This window comes from Leiobunum rupestre, chromosome 5 (genome assembly GCF_980474605.1).
Source record: "Leiobunum rupestre chromosome 5, qqLeiRupe1.1.hap1, whole genome shotgun sequence".
NCBI lineage: Eukaryota > Metazoa > Arthropoda > Arachnida > Opiliones > Sclerosomatidae > Leiobunum > Leiobunum rupestre.
This window is the reverse complement of record NC_143388.1, coordinates 44,214,526-44,230,762: the sequence shown is the minus strand read 5'-3', so window position 1 is coordinate 44,230,762 and position 16,237 is coordinate 44,214,526. Positions and strand designations below refer to the sequence as shown.

General features: G+C 42.4%; 2 protein-coding genes across 2 annotated transcripts; both read left to right on the top strand.

Annotated features, from left to right (window-relative positions):
- The first annotated feature begins 2,145 nt into the window (after positions 1-2,145).
- LOC149945161 (uncharacterized) lies at positions 2,146-7,173 on the top strand. The gene is made up of 6 exons (XM_090176400.1): positions 2,146-2,676; positions 2,740-3,366; positions 4,840-5,128; positions 5,190-5,561; positions 5,626-6,180; positions 6,266-7,173. The coding sequence occupies exons 1-6, from the start codon at positions 2,280-2,282 to the stop codon at positions 6,981-6,983; spliced, it is 2,958 nt and encodes a 985-aa protein (XP_090032526.1). The 5' UTR covers positions 2,146-2,279; the 3' UTR covers positions 6,984-7,173.
- Positions 7,174-14,211: 7,038 nt separating this feature from the next.
- LOC149945160 (baculoviral IAP repeat-containing protein 3-like) lies at positions 14,212-15,054 on the top strand. The gene is made up of 2 exons (XM_090176399.1): positions 14,212-14,825; positions 14,896-15,054. Exons 1-2 carry the CDS (start codon positions 14,511-14,513, stop codon positions 15,052-15,054), a joined length of 474 nt encoding a protein of 157 aa, XP_090032525.1. The 5' UTR covers positions 14,212-14,510.
- The last annotated feature ends 1,183 nt before the right edge of the window (positions 15,055-16,237 follow it).

Sequence of the window (16,237 nt, the reverse complement as noted above, 5' to 3'; positions counted from 1 at the left end):
TCATAGTGAATGTCGAGTTGGTTGGTTTTCGCCGACAAACACTTTCGGGCCCCCTAAGGGTAGCGTAAAATAGCGGGCGGTCATCGGTAAAAGTGTTTTGGAAAAAAAGAGCAGAGTGTATACAAATTATAAGGTTTTATTTATACATTCAAAGTTACAGTACATTAAGCGGATGAAAACGTTTAAAGATAAAACAATTTATTTTTAATATATTTATGGTTGGTAGATACCATATTAAACAAATTGTAAAAGTTAAATACACAAAACATATTTTGGTTGGCCACTGTTTCTTTAAAATCGTCAATAATTTTAAATGCTGTTACGTAATTGGACGGTATCATACCTTTCATGTTCATCCGATAGAAATAAATTGTTGGGTGCACATGGTTCTTTATACAATATTTCGTAAATTTTACGATAATTATCGGTTATAACGTAACCCATTAATTCAAAGAGTTTTTGGTTCACTTTAAGGAGTTGAATGTGCGAATTAATGAAATATTTGAGTCGGTCCAATTCTCGAGTTTCCGGCGCTTTGATTACGACCGACGCTTCGGATATCGTACTTTGCAAGGTTAATTCTTTTTGGTCAGACATGGCGGCGGTCACTAGCGCATCAGATAGCGGGAACGGTGATCGAAAGGGCAACCGTTGGGGATCATTTATTTGTTCCCAGTGGCCGTATAAATCATCCCAGGCGCGCGAAGACATTTCAAAGACCTGGTGTGTGATTTTATTGCATAGAGCTACAGATATATCGAGCTCAGACGTAAAACCCGTAGTAACGAAAAGCTCGGATGAAAGTGAATACCGAGGGTTAACTTTCCGCTGAGTCGGATCAAATTTAGACATTTTAGTGGGCCCAGGAACGTTATCTACACAGCTTCGTTTAGACATGATGCTCGAGAAACGGTTTGTAGTGTACTGCCGATGGATGACGGGGATGAATCCCTTATATAGCGATAATAATTTGATGACGTAATCAGGATGATGTAATGGGTTGACTCAATGACTCACGCGATTAGTCAAATTTTGCGGTGTTATGTGTATAGCGACGCCCATATTGGTAAACCAAAGAGATAGAAATTCCACAAGTCCCATTAAAAGTAAAATCAACGCGATTAGTAATGCGTTTTTAGGATTGTTCGCGATAAGCCGACTAACGGGAGAGGCGGGGATAGAACCTTCCATACCGGAAGTTATCGTTAAACTAAATTTATCAATAAACCAAAAAACGGATTTAAACTTTATATATTTTATAAAAACGCAAATGACATACAAAGTATTAAAATAAACAAAAAACTAAAATAAACAAATGACTAAAATATACAAAAAGAAATATTGACAAAAAACTAAAATATAGAAAGGAATTATTTACAAATGAAAAAATATACCAACAAATGAAAAAAATATATACAATAATTAAGAGGATCTATTCCACATAGTTTATGGGGCTCCATAAAATTCTACGAGCAACAACATTCATTTATAACCATTTTTCGACAAAACGTTTGTCCCCAAAAAATATCTAACACTTTGAAACGTCTTTTTTAAAAAGTGTTTGAGCATATAACTCTTTCACCATGACCATCCTTCGACGCTTAAAAACAGCTGTGAAAACAATCGCTTTTTATAAACATTTCGGTGCACACTATTTTAACAATACCCGATTTGACGCGTCATGTTAAATTCAGGAGTCGTGGGTCAAACTTAATTTGCATCGTAAAAAAGGTTAGGGTTGACACAAAAAAAAGAGCCCCTAAACAATTTTCCCTTCAAAGAAAAAGACCGTAGGGGCCTACATTGTTCAATTAAGACTCGAGCGGCGTGGCCCCCAAAGGATTCCACCCTAAGGGTTTGGTGTCTAATAAAACAGCGGCTCGTAAAAAAATTGGCCGCTCGGAGAACAAGAAGGACACAGTCAAAAAGTTTTTTTCGTATATTCATCCAGCTTTGTCAAAATAGTCAAAAGAGTTTTCTGCGGCTCTTTTGAAAAACAACCTTTGTCAGCGATAAAAGGATGAACCGCCACCATATTGATGGGGCTATCATTAAAGTAGTCATTGATCCACCCTTAAATTTAATAGGCTTAAAAAACATTGGGGTCCATCTTTTAGAAAACAATCGAGTTTTATATAATAGAGTTTCGACTTAACGACGTGATATTATTTTTATACAGCCTCAAAAGATACGTATAAATAGAGCCCTATCGGCCAAAGAAACTTCACTAATCAGCGGAATTCTCAAGTTGGAAGTCGTTTTCTTATCGCCTAGAAAAAATGGATAGCGAAAGCTTATGTTGGTTTCTAGACGATTTGGAGGTAAATAGACCCTGGTCCGTACCGCAACTACTGCAATTTTATTACGGAATATGTTTATTTTTAAATTTAGACCCGGGGTTTGCACCAAATAAGTTACCCGCAATCTTTAGCCGTCTGAGTTTTAAATTAATTTTGACGGTTATTGAAATTTTTGAAACTGTTCAAGCTATCCCCCACGTTCCAGAAGCGTGCCAAACGGTAGCCGAACTCCGATTATTTAATCAAGCATTACCGCCTCGGTTAGGCGAAATTATTGAAGCGAGATATAATAAGCGGGAAAAAGAATTACTCGAACTCGAGTGGGATGCTATGTTGGGTGCCGAATATGACGAACCTGTGTTGGACTACCTGAAGAGTAAGTTTTTTTCTCGTACCGAAAAATATCTAAGAAATTAAAATATATATTTATTTTTTATAGACGCCCCTGAAATTGTCACGGTCGATGATGCTGAACCGCGTGAATCCGCCGAAATGGTGGACGACTATTTCAACGACCTACTTAACCAAAGCGGTTACGGGGAGGCGGAGGGAGATTTCCCAATTGTGGGGTATATTGAATTTGAGGACCCGAATTGCGTAATTTTGGGTCAGAATGAAAAACAGTTCCCGAACTTCAATATGACGGGAATTGAATTGGAAGCTGAAATATCTAATAATATAGCGGAAGGGCTTGCCAGGGTCACTGAACGGGTATTACGCGATGTAAACCCCGCTGACATGGTACAACTAGTAATCCGTAGTTCGGCGCTGGGTGCGGCGCATCCCGATATAACCATTTCATTTAGGAGACGTGACCAAATTGATATCGAGGCCCTTCTCGACGAGGTATCCGAATCTATATATTCAGATGAGGAAGAAGCGTTTTTCCTGGCACCCGTTAATTTAACTTTTTCCATTGTCCGTCTCCCCCAAGGCGGTGGCTGTACGAAACGGAAACGACTAGAGACCTTTGCCATGTTTTCTAGGAATAGACAATCAATTGTCCGTATTGCGAACAGCGACTCAATCTGTCTCGCTAGAGCTCTTCGCGTCGGTGTGGCACTGTGTAAATATCAGAATGAACCCGAAAACAAAAGACTAAAAACGGTCTATGAAACTTTGTCGCATACCAAAGAAAACAATGTGGCCCAGCGAGCCGAGGCGCTCCTCCTATGCTCCAAATCGGGTGTCCGACCTAATAAAGAATGCGCGTCGCCCGAGTCGATTAGAAAATTTAGAACGTATCTCAAAGAATACGATATTTTAATCTATCAAATTAAAAACAGCTGGCCGACCTTGGTGTACGATTCTAGAGTACGGGGAGGTATGGACAGAAAACGTATTGTACTTTTAAACGAGGGGGCGCATTTCAATCTAGTTAAAAATCTGGCACCCTTATTCGGGAAAGCAAAATTTTGTTCAAAGTGTCTCGAGGGGTACAGACAAGATAGCACCCACGCGTGTTCAGACTATTGTTTCGCGTGTTGCAGGGCCATAAAATGTACCGGAGATATAATAAAATGTCCCGACTGTTTACGTAAGTTTACGGGTGTCGATTGCTACGCTCATCATAAAATAAAATTAACAGGCGATAAATTATCAATATGTCAAAATTTATTTCATTGCACGGAATGTTCGATTCTAATCGATTTGACTAAACGCGACGGCCAGCTGCATTCTTGTACCGAACAGTATTGTACCGTTTGTCGTAAGTTTTCCCCCTCTGGACATCAATGTTACATCCAAGTAATAAAAGACCCGCGACACCCCCCACCACGTTTCGATTCCAACGGTCAGCCCACGCAAATGTGGATATTTTACGATTTTGAAACGGTCCAAACCAAAAGGCACCCCGATAAGAAAAACTGTTATATTCATCAACCCATTTTATGCGTGTCGGAAACTTATTGTGTCGCGTGTGTTGATACCCCCGACGTAGCCTGTAAATTTTGCGGCGTTCGCCAAAGACAATTTCTGGGTTCAGATTCCGCGCGAAACTTTTTCGAATATTTAAGAACACTGGCTCGGATAAGAAGAGTGACCGCGCTGGGACATAATGCGAGTAATTATGATACGCAACTCCTATTACAAGTTATAATGGAGAGTGCCGACTCGTTTGAGCCCGATCCGATAATAAATGGAACTCGCATCTTGCAACTGAAACTACACAATTTAACTCTATTGGATTCGTATAATTATATACCCATTCCTCTGTCGAAATTCGCGGATACGTTCGAGCTGGGTCGCGAATATACGAAAGATTTTTTCCCTCATTTTCTATTCAACGTAGTTGATAATAATTTTGACATTTACAAACCCGAACAAACAAACTACGTCTCGGAGAACTCGCTGCCCCCCTTGGAAGCTTACGGGGCCCAATATTTCACGGCGAAAGACCGCGAAAGTTTTAACAAATGGTACGCTCTCGAATCCGAAAAGAGTTCGGGATTTAATTACCTCGAAACGTTAAAACTCTATTGTTCTAGAGATACCCACATATTAGCTAAGGGTTGTTTAAAGTTTATGAAACTATTTCAAGACTTGTGCGAAGTTAATCCGTTTAGCGTGGGCGTGACTATCGCGTCAGTGTGTAGTTACGTGCTAAGGAAAAACTTTTTGGAGCCAGAAACGATTGGCATAATACCGGCTAATTTGTATCGGTTATCCGAGCCTCAATCCACCGAGGCTTTAGAATGGCTGGCTTGGGAAGCGCATGTCCGGAATGTTACCATCGTGTCAACGCTGAATGGTCGAGAACCGCGTGCTGGAAAAATTAAAATTGATGGTCTAATCGGTGAGAAAAACGCTCTACAATATCAGGGCTGTTGGTAAGTATTATTTTAAAAAGTTCGAAGAGACAAAATATAAACAGGTTTTTTTTCATTAAAGGTATCACGGTTGTAGGACTTGCTTCGGGGACTCTGTAAATAGGAACCAGCCATTATACGCTAACGCGAGCGATACCCTTAATACACGATTTTCCAACACGATGCGGACAACCAATAAACTTAAAGAAATGGGTTATACCGTCATTCAACAATGGGGGTGCGATTGGATTTTGGAAAAACAACAAAATCCAGCCATAAATGAATTTTTAAAAAATTCTAATTTTTCGGAAACTTTAACTGAACGTTTAGACCCGCGAGCCGCTTTTTTCGGGGGCAGAGTATCAGCCCTACGAACGTACTGTAACGTTGAAGGGACCGACGATAAAATATTCTACGTGGACATTTGCAGCCTGTACCCTTTTATAAACAAACGGTATTATATCGAAAAATATATATATAACGAAAACAAATATTTAAGTGTGTTTTCCTTTTTATAGTGGCAAAGTCCCCGTTGGTCATCCGACAATTCTGCTCGGTAGCGATATTCCAGCCATTGACGATTTTGAGGGATTATTGTTATGTAACGTGCTCCCGCCAACCAATTTATTCCATCCTATTCTTCCGTATCGGACCGTTAACAAAAAGTTAACGTTTACCCTATGCCGGACGTGTGCCGATTTACGGTATCAGGGTGACTGCGAGCATTCTGACGACGAAAGAATGCTTAAAGGCGTTTGGGTAATCGACGAATTAAGATGGGCGGTAAATCGCGGATACAAAATTACAAAAAAAATTGAGGCGTGGTCATACACGGTGACGCAATACGATCCTGCAACGGACAGTGGAGGGATTTTTCGAGATTACGTTGACTGTTTCCTAAAAACCAAGGTGGAGGCGAGCGGCTGGCCGTCAGGTTGTCAGACCCCCGAAGCCCAGGCTGAATACATTGCGGCTTTCGAACGTCATGAAGGGGTCAAATTGGACCCTACCAAAGTCTCCAAAAACGAAGGACTTCGTGCCATCTCGAAATTAATGCTGAATTCCATGTGGGGGTCTGTATGGATTTTATTACCCCCCCCATTGGGGTTATAAATCATATTGGGTAGCGTGATAGATATTAAAACTTTTTTTTTCCAGAAAACTCGGTCAGCGATCCATTGTGACCAAAACTGAAATCGTTCGCGAACCCAAAGTGTTCTTTGAACTGCTATCAAATCCTGAAATCAACGTAAAATCGGTTTTGACAGTCAACGATACGACTCTTCTAGTGAAATCAGCCCCCATCAAGGAAGCGGAAATCCCTCTAAAACATACAAATTGCGTAATTGCCGCTTATACAACCTGTCAAGCGAGATTAGTTTTATTAAAATATCTTGAAATAGTCGGAGAGAACGCGTTATATTTGGACACTGACGCCCTCCAGTACGTCTCGAAACAACCCCTTATAACTACGGGCCATTATTTGGGCGATATGGTCAGCGAGTTATCCGGTTATGGAAAGAATTCGTTTATTTACGAAGCCGCGTATGGCGGGCCAAAAAATTACTCGTTTTGGGTGAAAAATCCGGATACGGGCGAAAAATTTAACGTTACGAAAGTGAAAGGATTTCGAATTAATGTCGGTAATCAGCATATCATTAACGGCGAAAATTTAAAAACTATGCTAGGAGTGACTGACGAAGAAACTGAAATACCGGCGGCGTTTGCCGTGCCTCTGCCCAAACAAATCCGTCGACTTCCGGATCATACGCTCGTTAGCGTCGACTTGGAAAAAGCGTATCGGCCCGTAATGGATAAAGTTCGGGTTTTATCGAATTACCGAACAGTTCCATTCGGATATAAAATACGCGCTTAAAAAAAAACCTTCGCTCTTATGCGGGCGAGCCGCGGGTCGAGAGGCGCCGGTCTCCGCGGGTCGCCGTCTCGGCGTTCGAGAGAGAGAGAGAGGCGCGCGCGCGTTCTCTCTCTCGATCCGCTATCCGCGCGCGTCGGGGTCACGAGGGGGGTGTGTCTCTAGCGCGCCGGCCGCTTTCCACGTGGCAAGGGGGTGTGTCACGGGAAAACGTGTTTTGTTATTGTCAAAAATAAAAAATATTATATATAAAAACAAAATGTCCATTTTATTTCATTCTGGTTTCAGCTACGCGGTGATAATGTACCCTTTTTATCACAGTTGTAACATCATACTTTGCGGGCCTAGCCAAAGTGGTAAGACATATTTCGTAGAAAAACTGATTAAACATTTAAAACAAATGTTTGAACCTCAAATTGAAGAAATCCACTGGTTTTACGGCGAGGATCAGCCAGGATACGATAAACTTAAAAAATATAACGTTATATTTCATAAGGGTTTACCCGATCCTGACTTATTTGACGGCTCGAAACGGATACTGGCCGTTTTAGACGATTTAATGGGGGCGGGTCAAAAAGGAGAAGTTGCCCAATTGTTCACCAAAGTCTCGCATCATCGTAATGTTAGCTTTATCTACATAAGTCAAAATTTATTTCATCAGGGTCGCGGGTGTCGCGAAATTTCCCTCAATGCGCACTACATACTTTTAACGAAAAATGTACGGGACAAAACACAGATTAATTGTTTGGCGCGCCAAATGGCCCCTGATAACTCCAACTTTGTTATCGAAGCGATTTCTGACGCGACTAGAGACCCAAACTCTTACGTATTGATCGACCTTCAGAAAGATTGCCCCGATTCACATCGGATCAGAACTAATATTTTCCCCGGCGAGCAAGTCTCGGTATACATTCCGAAATAATACTTTTCCGAGGGGTGGTTAGTTACCACACACCCCCCCAGCGAGTCGAATTCATTCGATGTACAATGTCTCGACGAGTCAGGTCGCAAAAACATCTGCTCGAATCGATCGGCAAATTAAAGGGCGTTAAGAGACGTAATATTTTAATTAACGCCAATAAAGAGTTGATCGAAGCAATATCTGATTGCGTGTATAATACTCTTATCGGGAATATACGTCTAACCACGCGGCAAAAACTACGATTAAAAATACACCGTAAAACGTTACGCAAAATTGCCCAGAAAAAATTGGGCTGGCAAACTAAAAAACGAATATTATTAAATCAAAAAGGTGCCGGATTTTTCTCGTTTCTTCTGCCTATTGTGTCGTCGCTCGTGGGAGCCCTAACAGGTTGAACATAAAAAATGTTAAGGTACTCGAAAAAGATGACTTTAGCGCCGATTACGCCACCCCATCAACAACTCAAACCGGATATTGACACGGAAATGGCTGATATTTTAAAAAGCGAAGCGCTCGATGACAGGACCAAGTGGAAGATATACGAAGAGATGCTATTAAAAAAGCACGCTCGAAATAAACCGATTGAAAATAACGATACGCCCAGTTTCGATACATTAGTCAATCTGTTCCCGCTAGGATACAGAGCGAGCGCCCGAGCTATATTTAATCATTTGATTTCGGACAGCGGGTCGACTGCGGTGGGACAGCCAGGGGCAGATTTTATTAGACGGTGAAATACAAACGGATTCTGATATTGTTGATTTAGTATATTATCTAATAAGTCCCCACGCGCCGAGACCCCAGAGTTGGTCAAAATTTAATAACCTGGTGGGTAAACTACGGAAAATCACCCCTCAAGCCTTCCCCACCACCACCCCATTACCGTCTACTTCGTTCGTAACAGCTTCCGCCCCCCCGGGCCCCCATCTTTCACTCGCCTCCTCCAAACGAAAGAAAACTTTGCCGTCAGCGGTCGGGCCTAATTCTTTCGCGACACCTCGACAGTCACCGAAACTTTGGTCGCCTACTATTAAGAACCGTTTACGTAAAAAAAAAACGCCGCGTGCCAAAATTTTGAAATGGGAGAGTTACCGATAAACGTAACGACTAGACTCGAAAAAATATATTTCGATTCTCGTAATCCAGCTAGCTACGGGGGTGTTGAAAAATTATACGATTCTGTCAAAGAGCTCGGAATATCTCGGGAGAATGTTGAAACGTTTTTGCAAACTCACGACGCCTATACGTTACATAGACCAGTTATTCGAAAATTCCAACGACGAAAGATTCGTGTGGGAAACAGACTAGACCTCTATCAGACTGATTTGGCAGATATGCGGTCTTTAGCGAGCGACAATTCCGGATAAACATTTATTCTTACTTGTATAGATTGCTTTTCGAGAGTGGCATTTGCCGTCCCCCTAAAACGTAAGACCGGCGCGGAGGTTGCCCGCGCCCTGAAAATAATTTTTAAAGAGCGGGGCAAGCCCCGCGCTATACAGTTCGACCGTGGGTTGGAGTACGTTAATTCGACTGTTTTAAAACTCCTAAAAGAGGAGGGCATTAGACATTACCATTCCGAAAATAGCGATGTTAAAGCCGCGATGGTAGAGCGTTTTAATAGGACCCTGAAACAGCGCATGTATCGTTTTTTTACTCATAAAAACACGCGACGCTATCTCGACGAGCTGCCCAATTTAATTCATTCGTATAACGCCAGTTATCATACTGCAATTAAAATGGCTCCCTTCGATGTAAACGACAAAAATATTCTTCAAGTTTATAGAAATATTTACAAACCAGGGCAGTCTCAGCCAGCCGCCCTCAAGCCCCGAAAATGCCGTATCAAAGTCGGCGATTACGTAAGGATTACCCGAACTGCCAGACCGTTTTTAAAAGGGTACAGCGATCAAAATTGGAGCGCCGAAATATTTAAAGTTATTTTCAAGAATACTAAAAGACCTCTTCAATTTAAGCTCGTTGATTTGGCTGACGAATCCATCACGGGATATTTTTATTTCAAAGAAATTCAACGAGTTATAAAACCGGAAGAATATACAATTGACAAAGTATTAAAGAAGCGACGCTCAAAGGGTAAAGTCGAATATTTCGTTTCTTGGTTAGGGTATCCGGCTACATTCAATTCTTGGGTTTCTGCTAAAGATGTCCGAAGCCTTTTACCTAACGATACCCAGTAATTCAAATCTCGAGATATTTCCGAATAATACGGTAGCCTGTTTCACGATAAAATTACCCGAACCTATTGAATTAAAGGGGGGGTGGGAAGTTGCGTTGGTGGAAATATTGTATCCCTTTTCGTTTTACAACGTGTTGCCCTATGACAATTACGTCTATTTCCGCGTTAATCCCGCCCAACATGGGGGACAGTCTGACCCTAAAATGGTCGGGACGATGCGAGAAATCCCTCCGGGGCATTACTTGAGTATAGACCATTTACTTAAAGTAGTAAACGACACCGCGCTATGCACCGCCGCTAATGTGTGTCTTACCCACGATCCGCTGAACAGACACGTGGCGCTGGTTGGAAAAAATATTACCCCCTATGGCGTATTTATGAGTGACGGACTGAGCAACACGCTAGGATTTGAAAGAACTAAAACTATCGCGGGCAGAAGCGAGAACCCGGCTCGCTTAAATTTCCACATTCCGCCCCAAATCTTCGTTTATTCCGATATCGTCGCTGATCAAGTGGTGGGCTCGTCGCTCGTCAAATTGTTAAGAATAATAGCGGTTGACGAATCAGCCCGATTTGGTACTCATATCGAGAAAACATACATTTCACCGCATTACGTGCCCATTGAGAAGAAATACTTTGATACTATCCAAATAGATCTACGCGATGTTTATGGGAAACCAGCTCCTTTTGAGTTTGGCAATCTAACAGTAAAACTTCATTTGCGTCCAAGATGCCCTTAAGACACGTTCTTGAAAAAAGACGCTGCGTAGCGTGCCCGTACGCTCAATATTATGCCACTCAGGCGGGTGGCGCTATTCCCGACGTATACGTGGGATCGCCGTATCAGCGGGGGCACGGGCAATTCGGAAGCGGGTTTGGGAGTTTCTTCTCCGGCTTGTACAAGCTAGCGAAACCGTTTCTTTTACGGGGGGCGAAATTTTTGGGGGGCCAAGCCCTCTCCACGGGAAAACAAGTTTTGGCTGATGTCTCGACGGGGTCATCCATACGTGAAGCTACCAAACGGCGCCTCACAGAAAAGTACGATGATCTCAAACAACAATACGGGACTGGGAAACGTAAACGCAAAACTAAAACAATTAAGAAAAGACCAAAACGCGGTGGAAAAAAATCATTAGTAGGCAGGAAACGAGCTAGAAAGGTCGTTGATATTTTCTCCTAAAATTATGGGTCATTGCGAAGCGTTAAAAAGTGAACTTGATATTTTTCAATCCGCGCCTATCCAAACGTCAATTGAGGGAGGAAAATGGACCACCTTCAAACCCATCTCGTCGCTGCGAGGCGATACCATCGAGTTTAATATTCCTGGAAGCGGGCACGAGTATATTGATTTACCGCTTACGTACCTACTTGTTAAAGCTAAAATCGTCGCCGATGACGCGGGCAAAAGTTTATTACCGTCGGATGTTGTAGGGGGGTGTAACAATTTTTTGCACACGCTATTTAATCACGCGGAAGTTTACCTTAACGGAACCTTACTGTCTCCGTCAGCTTGTTCGTACGCTTATCGGGCGTACATTGAAACTTTGTAAAATTTTGACAAGGGTGCCAAAGCGTCCCATTTAACAGGCGCGCTGTGGTACAAGGATACCCCCGGCGAAATGAATTCGGTCACTGCCAACGAGGGTTTTAAACAGCGGAAAGGATTCACGGATCAGTCGAAAGAAATAGATTTAATTGGTCCGCTGTTTCTTGACGCGCTCAATGTCGAAAAATATTTAATTAATGGCGTAGATTTACGTATTAAACTATCGCGAAGTAAAGCGAGTTTTGCGTTAATGGGTACGCCGAAGCCCGGGGTTGACTATAAAATTATCATTACGGACGCGAGCTTGTTGGTACGTCGAATACAAATTGCACCCAAAATACTTATCGCTCACGAAAACGCCTTGTCACGAGCAGCAGCAAAGTACGCTTTTACACGCACCGAAACAAAAATATTCACCATCAACTCGAATATCCGAAACACAGTTATTCCCAACGTATATTTGGGTACCCTCCCGGTTCGCTTGAAGCCTACAATGGAACCCTGGCAAAAAACCCGTACGCTTTCGAACATCAAGATTTATCGAGTTTAGCTCTTTACGTGGATTCTGACGGTGTGGATTCGAAACCTATTACGCCAAACTACGACGCGGGACAATATATTCAAGCCTATCATACTTTATTCACGGGTAGCGGAATTCATTATAGAAACACCGGGATCGATATTTCCCGGGGAGATTATGCCGGGGGCTACGCTTTTTACGTCTTCGACATTTCAAACGACCATAGCGCGGGTGAGAGTCATTATTGGAACCCCTCCAGACAGGGACAGATGCGTTTGGAGCTTTCGTTCGCTAAACCAGTCCCGCAAACGTTAAGCTGCGTAGTTTTCGCCGAATTTCAAGCCAGCTTTAGCGTAGACAAAGATCGTAACGTTTCTATTGAAAACGTGTAATTATGCGCGGATCCGAGATTTTAAACATTTTGAGACGTACGCGCAATTTTATGGGCGTATTCGCTTCGGATTGTCTACCCGATAAGATTAATAGTTTTCCAGCGTCACTGGTTGTAAATCTGGACCCCCACGATGAACCCGGCAGCCATTGGGTCGCGATTTACCTTGATAAATTAAAACGGGCTTGGTATTTTGACTCTTTGGCGCTACGGCCCATTTTGCCAGCCATTAAACTTTTTTTAAAACAAAATTCGAGAAAAATCACGCCCACCAAGCGGCGACTTCAATCGACAACGAGCGTCATTTGCGGACATTATTGCGTGATTTATATACGTCACCGATCAAAACGTAGAAGTCACCAAAGCTTCTTTAAGGGTTTTTCACGAAGAGACGTCAACAATGATATAATGGCCACTAGAAAATTTAACAACCTGTTACGTCATCATAAACGGAGTATAAATTCCCGTCGCGCGACTATACCCCGTTTTTATTCCTAACTAAACCCTCAGTATCGTGTCGGTGGCATGGCGAGAATGGCCGTTGTCGAATTTGACTTTCTACTAGGAAAATCCGCCTCGCGCTCCGGCGGAGAGCCCCCCGACATTGTCGTGAAGGAACTAGCTATATCAACAGTATCGACCCCTCCCGCCGTTCAAGCTTGGACTTTCGAACAACCCTATCCAGTACAACAACTTCCGAACGCCATTAAAAGACAAAACGGCTGGGTGTCTAGGAACCTTCACGGTATTTGCTGGACCGCGGGGTATCTCCCCTATTATAAACTACCCGCCTGCCTTATATCAGCGGTATCGAGTGCGGATATGATTTTTACAAAAGGAGACGTAAAGTGTAAATTTTTAGCCGATTATACTGAGACCGCCATATACGATTTGGAAACTTTTGACTGTCCCCGAGCTGCGACTTTTGATACGCCCCCGCCAGTAAAATGTCTATTCCGACATCAAACTCTAAACACCCGACAACCGTGTTCTTTGGAACGAAGTCTACTTTTCGCCGAATGGATTACCCAGAACCGCGCTGAAATAGACAGTCAATTACGATGTCCATTTTAATTTTTTTTTGTATCACACTATAATATTTTTTTGACTCGTAAAAGAAAAATAATTTTTGTAATATATCATCTTATAAAATAAATATTTTTTATTATCTTATAAATCAGACTCGTTATTTCTCATTGCTCGCGTCATTTTTTTTAGATTACGTAATTAATAGTTCATTGTGTCCATTCATTCGCCCACGGTAGAAAAATATTATAAACGTATTTTAAAAATATTAAGTGTCAATTTATCAATGTAAAAATTATTTTATACGGTCACCTTTAAAAATAACAATGTATTCAATATAAAAACGTTTATTCACATTTTCTTTACAGCGGTTTTAATATTATGAATTTGATTAGTTTTACAATATTCTTGAAAATAAATCAGAGCAGCCATTTCCTTTTCAGTCGGCATTTTTAATTCGGCTGGCAGGTTAGATGTAGTTGGTTCGGTTGATTCCATTGTGGCACCGCGCTTTTTACATGTCCCAATAAGTTCGTTAAGATAATCGATAATTTTATCATCTGACATTTCCTCGGCCTCCGTGTAATGGAGCGATTCACTCTCATCACAATCACACGCCAGATCCGAATCTTCTTTCATTGTATTACATGATAAATGTGTCATTAAATGTTGTTTGAAACCTCTCACGGACCGGTATATTTCCGAGCATATCCCGCATTTCTTTGGTAGCCTAAGCGGAGACATCTTCCTCTTTCCCATAGCGGCTGGCTTATGAAAACCACAACGCATCTACGTAATCTTTACGTTTCATGGTGTAGATTACGTCATCTTTAGTGAGTCATTTTTATAGATTACGTCATTTTTATAGATTACGTCATTTTGGGGTTTAGACCCAGAAATATTATTCCGTAGCTCAAAGAGAATCGGGATGGCTAGTCACGAGGATCTCACCACCGTAACCGGTCGGCTAGAAACGTTCAAGCAATGGGACAACGTACACGTGAACAAGGAAGACTTGGCCCACGCCGGACTTTTCGCCGTAGACTCGGACGGCATAGTCGAATGCTACCTCTGCCACGGACAGTTAGGCAGTTGGGAAACCGGCGACGTACCCCAAACGGAACACGACAAATTTTATCCCAACTGTCCGTCACCCGCCGCTTTGGAGGGCCAAGATATCCCGCCATCCGAAAAATACATCTCCGGCGGACCTACAACCACCCCCGAGGGACCCGGCGACAACGTAACTCTTACCATCAAACGCCTCGAGGTAGAACATTTAATGAAAATGCTCGTAAAAACGCTAATTTCAGATGGTTCGTTTCAACCCTTTGAGTGAACTTTGGTATATACCCTACGAAGATCGACGTAATTACCATGATATAAATAAAATACATTTCCAAAGACGTATTTTCAATGTAAATCGTATTATACAGCCTGTACTCGAAAAATATCTTAATAAAACCTTATAATTTGTATACACTCTTCTCTTCTCTTTTTTTCCCAAAACACTTTTACCGATGACCGCCCGCTATTTTACGGTACGCTTAGGGGGCCGAAAGTGTTTGTCGGCGAAAACCAACCAACTCGACATTCACTATGACGGGTAGGCTGTTTGCATAACATCGTGTCACCGCCATAGGGGCAGATAACCTATTGACCTAAAATGGGTTAACACCTTGGGTTTTATGGGTTATAACATCGTAAATCAGCTAACCTTTTGACCTAAAATGGGGTGCCTCCAGCTATTAACTATGACTGGCCGGCTGTTTGCATAACATCGTGTCAGTCCACACCACCTGCGGAATAGGGGCAGATAACCTATCGTAAATCATCTAACCTATTGACCTAACCTATTGACCTGCCGAAAATGTACGCAAAATGGGGCCCCTATAGGGGGTCCGTTTCACACCTATTTAACGGCTGTTTGCATCGTGTCCATAGGGGCAGATAACCTATTGACCTAACATCGTAAATCAGCTAACCTTTTGACCTAAAATGGGGTGCCTCCAGCTATTAACTATGACTGGCCGGCTGTTTGCATAACATCGTGTCAGTCCACACCACCTGCGGAATAGGGGCAGATAACCTATCGTAAATCATCTAACCTATTGACCTAACCTTTTGACCCCGCCGAAAATGTACGCAAAATGGGGCCCCTATAGGGGGTCCGTTTCACACCTATTTAACGGCTGTTTGCATCGTGTCCATAGGGGCAGATAACCTATTGACCTAACATCGTAACTCAGCTAACCTTTTGACCCCGCCGAATATTGCCGCAAAAGGGGGCCCCTATACGGCCCGTTTCACCCCCGTTTCCCCCGCCCGCAGGTGCCCCCTTATCGGTAGATAGACCCACTTATCTCTTGCGAGATTTCTCTATTTTGCTGTAGTGATGTTTTGACGAGGTATAGCAATGAACAGGTGGCAGGAAGTATTCCCATCAGAAAATCAACGAGACGTCGGTTGTGTAATAAGGCAATATTGATTTGTAATCTCAGTTCTGGTCTGGAATCTGAAATACATATAGCAATTAGTCCCAGTCTTAAAACGCTGGCGCTCTGAACTTCGGCGGCGATGAGGCAGCTCTTTATATACTCCCACTCGATCATATATTTGCACAAAAGTTTGTTTTTAGTTTTTTAATGATGTTCG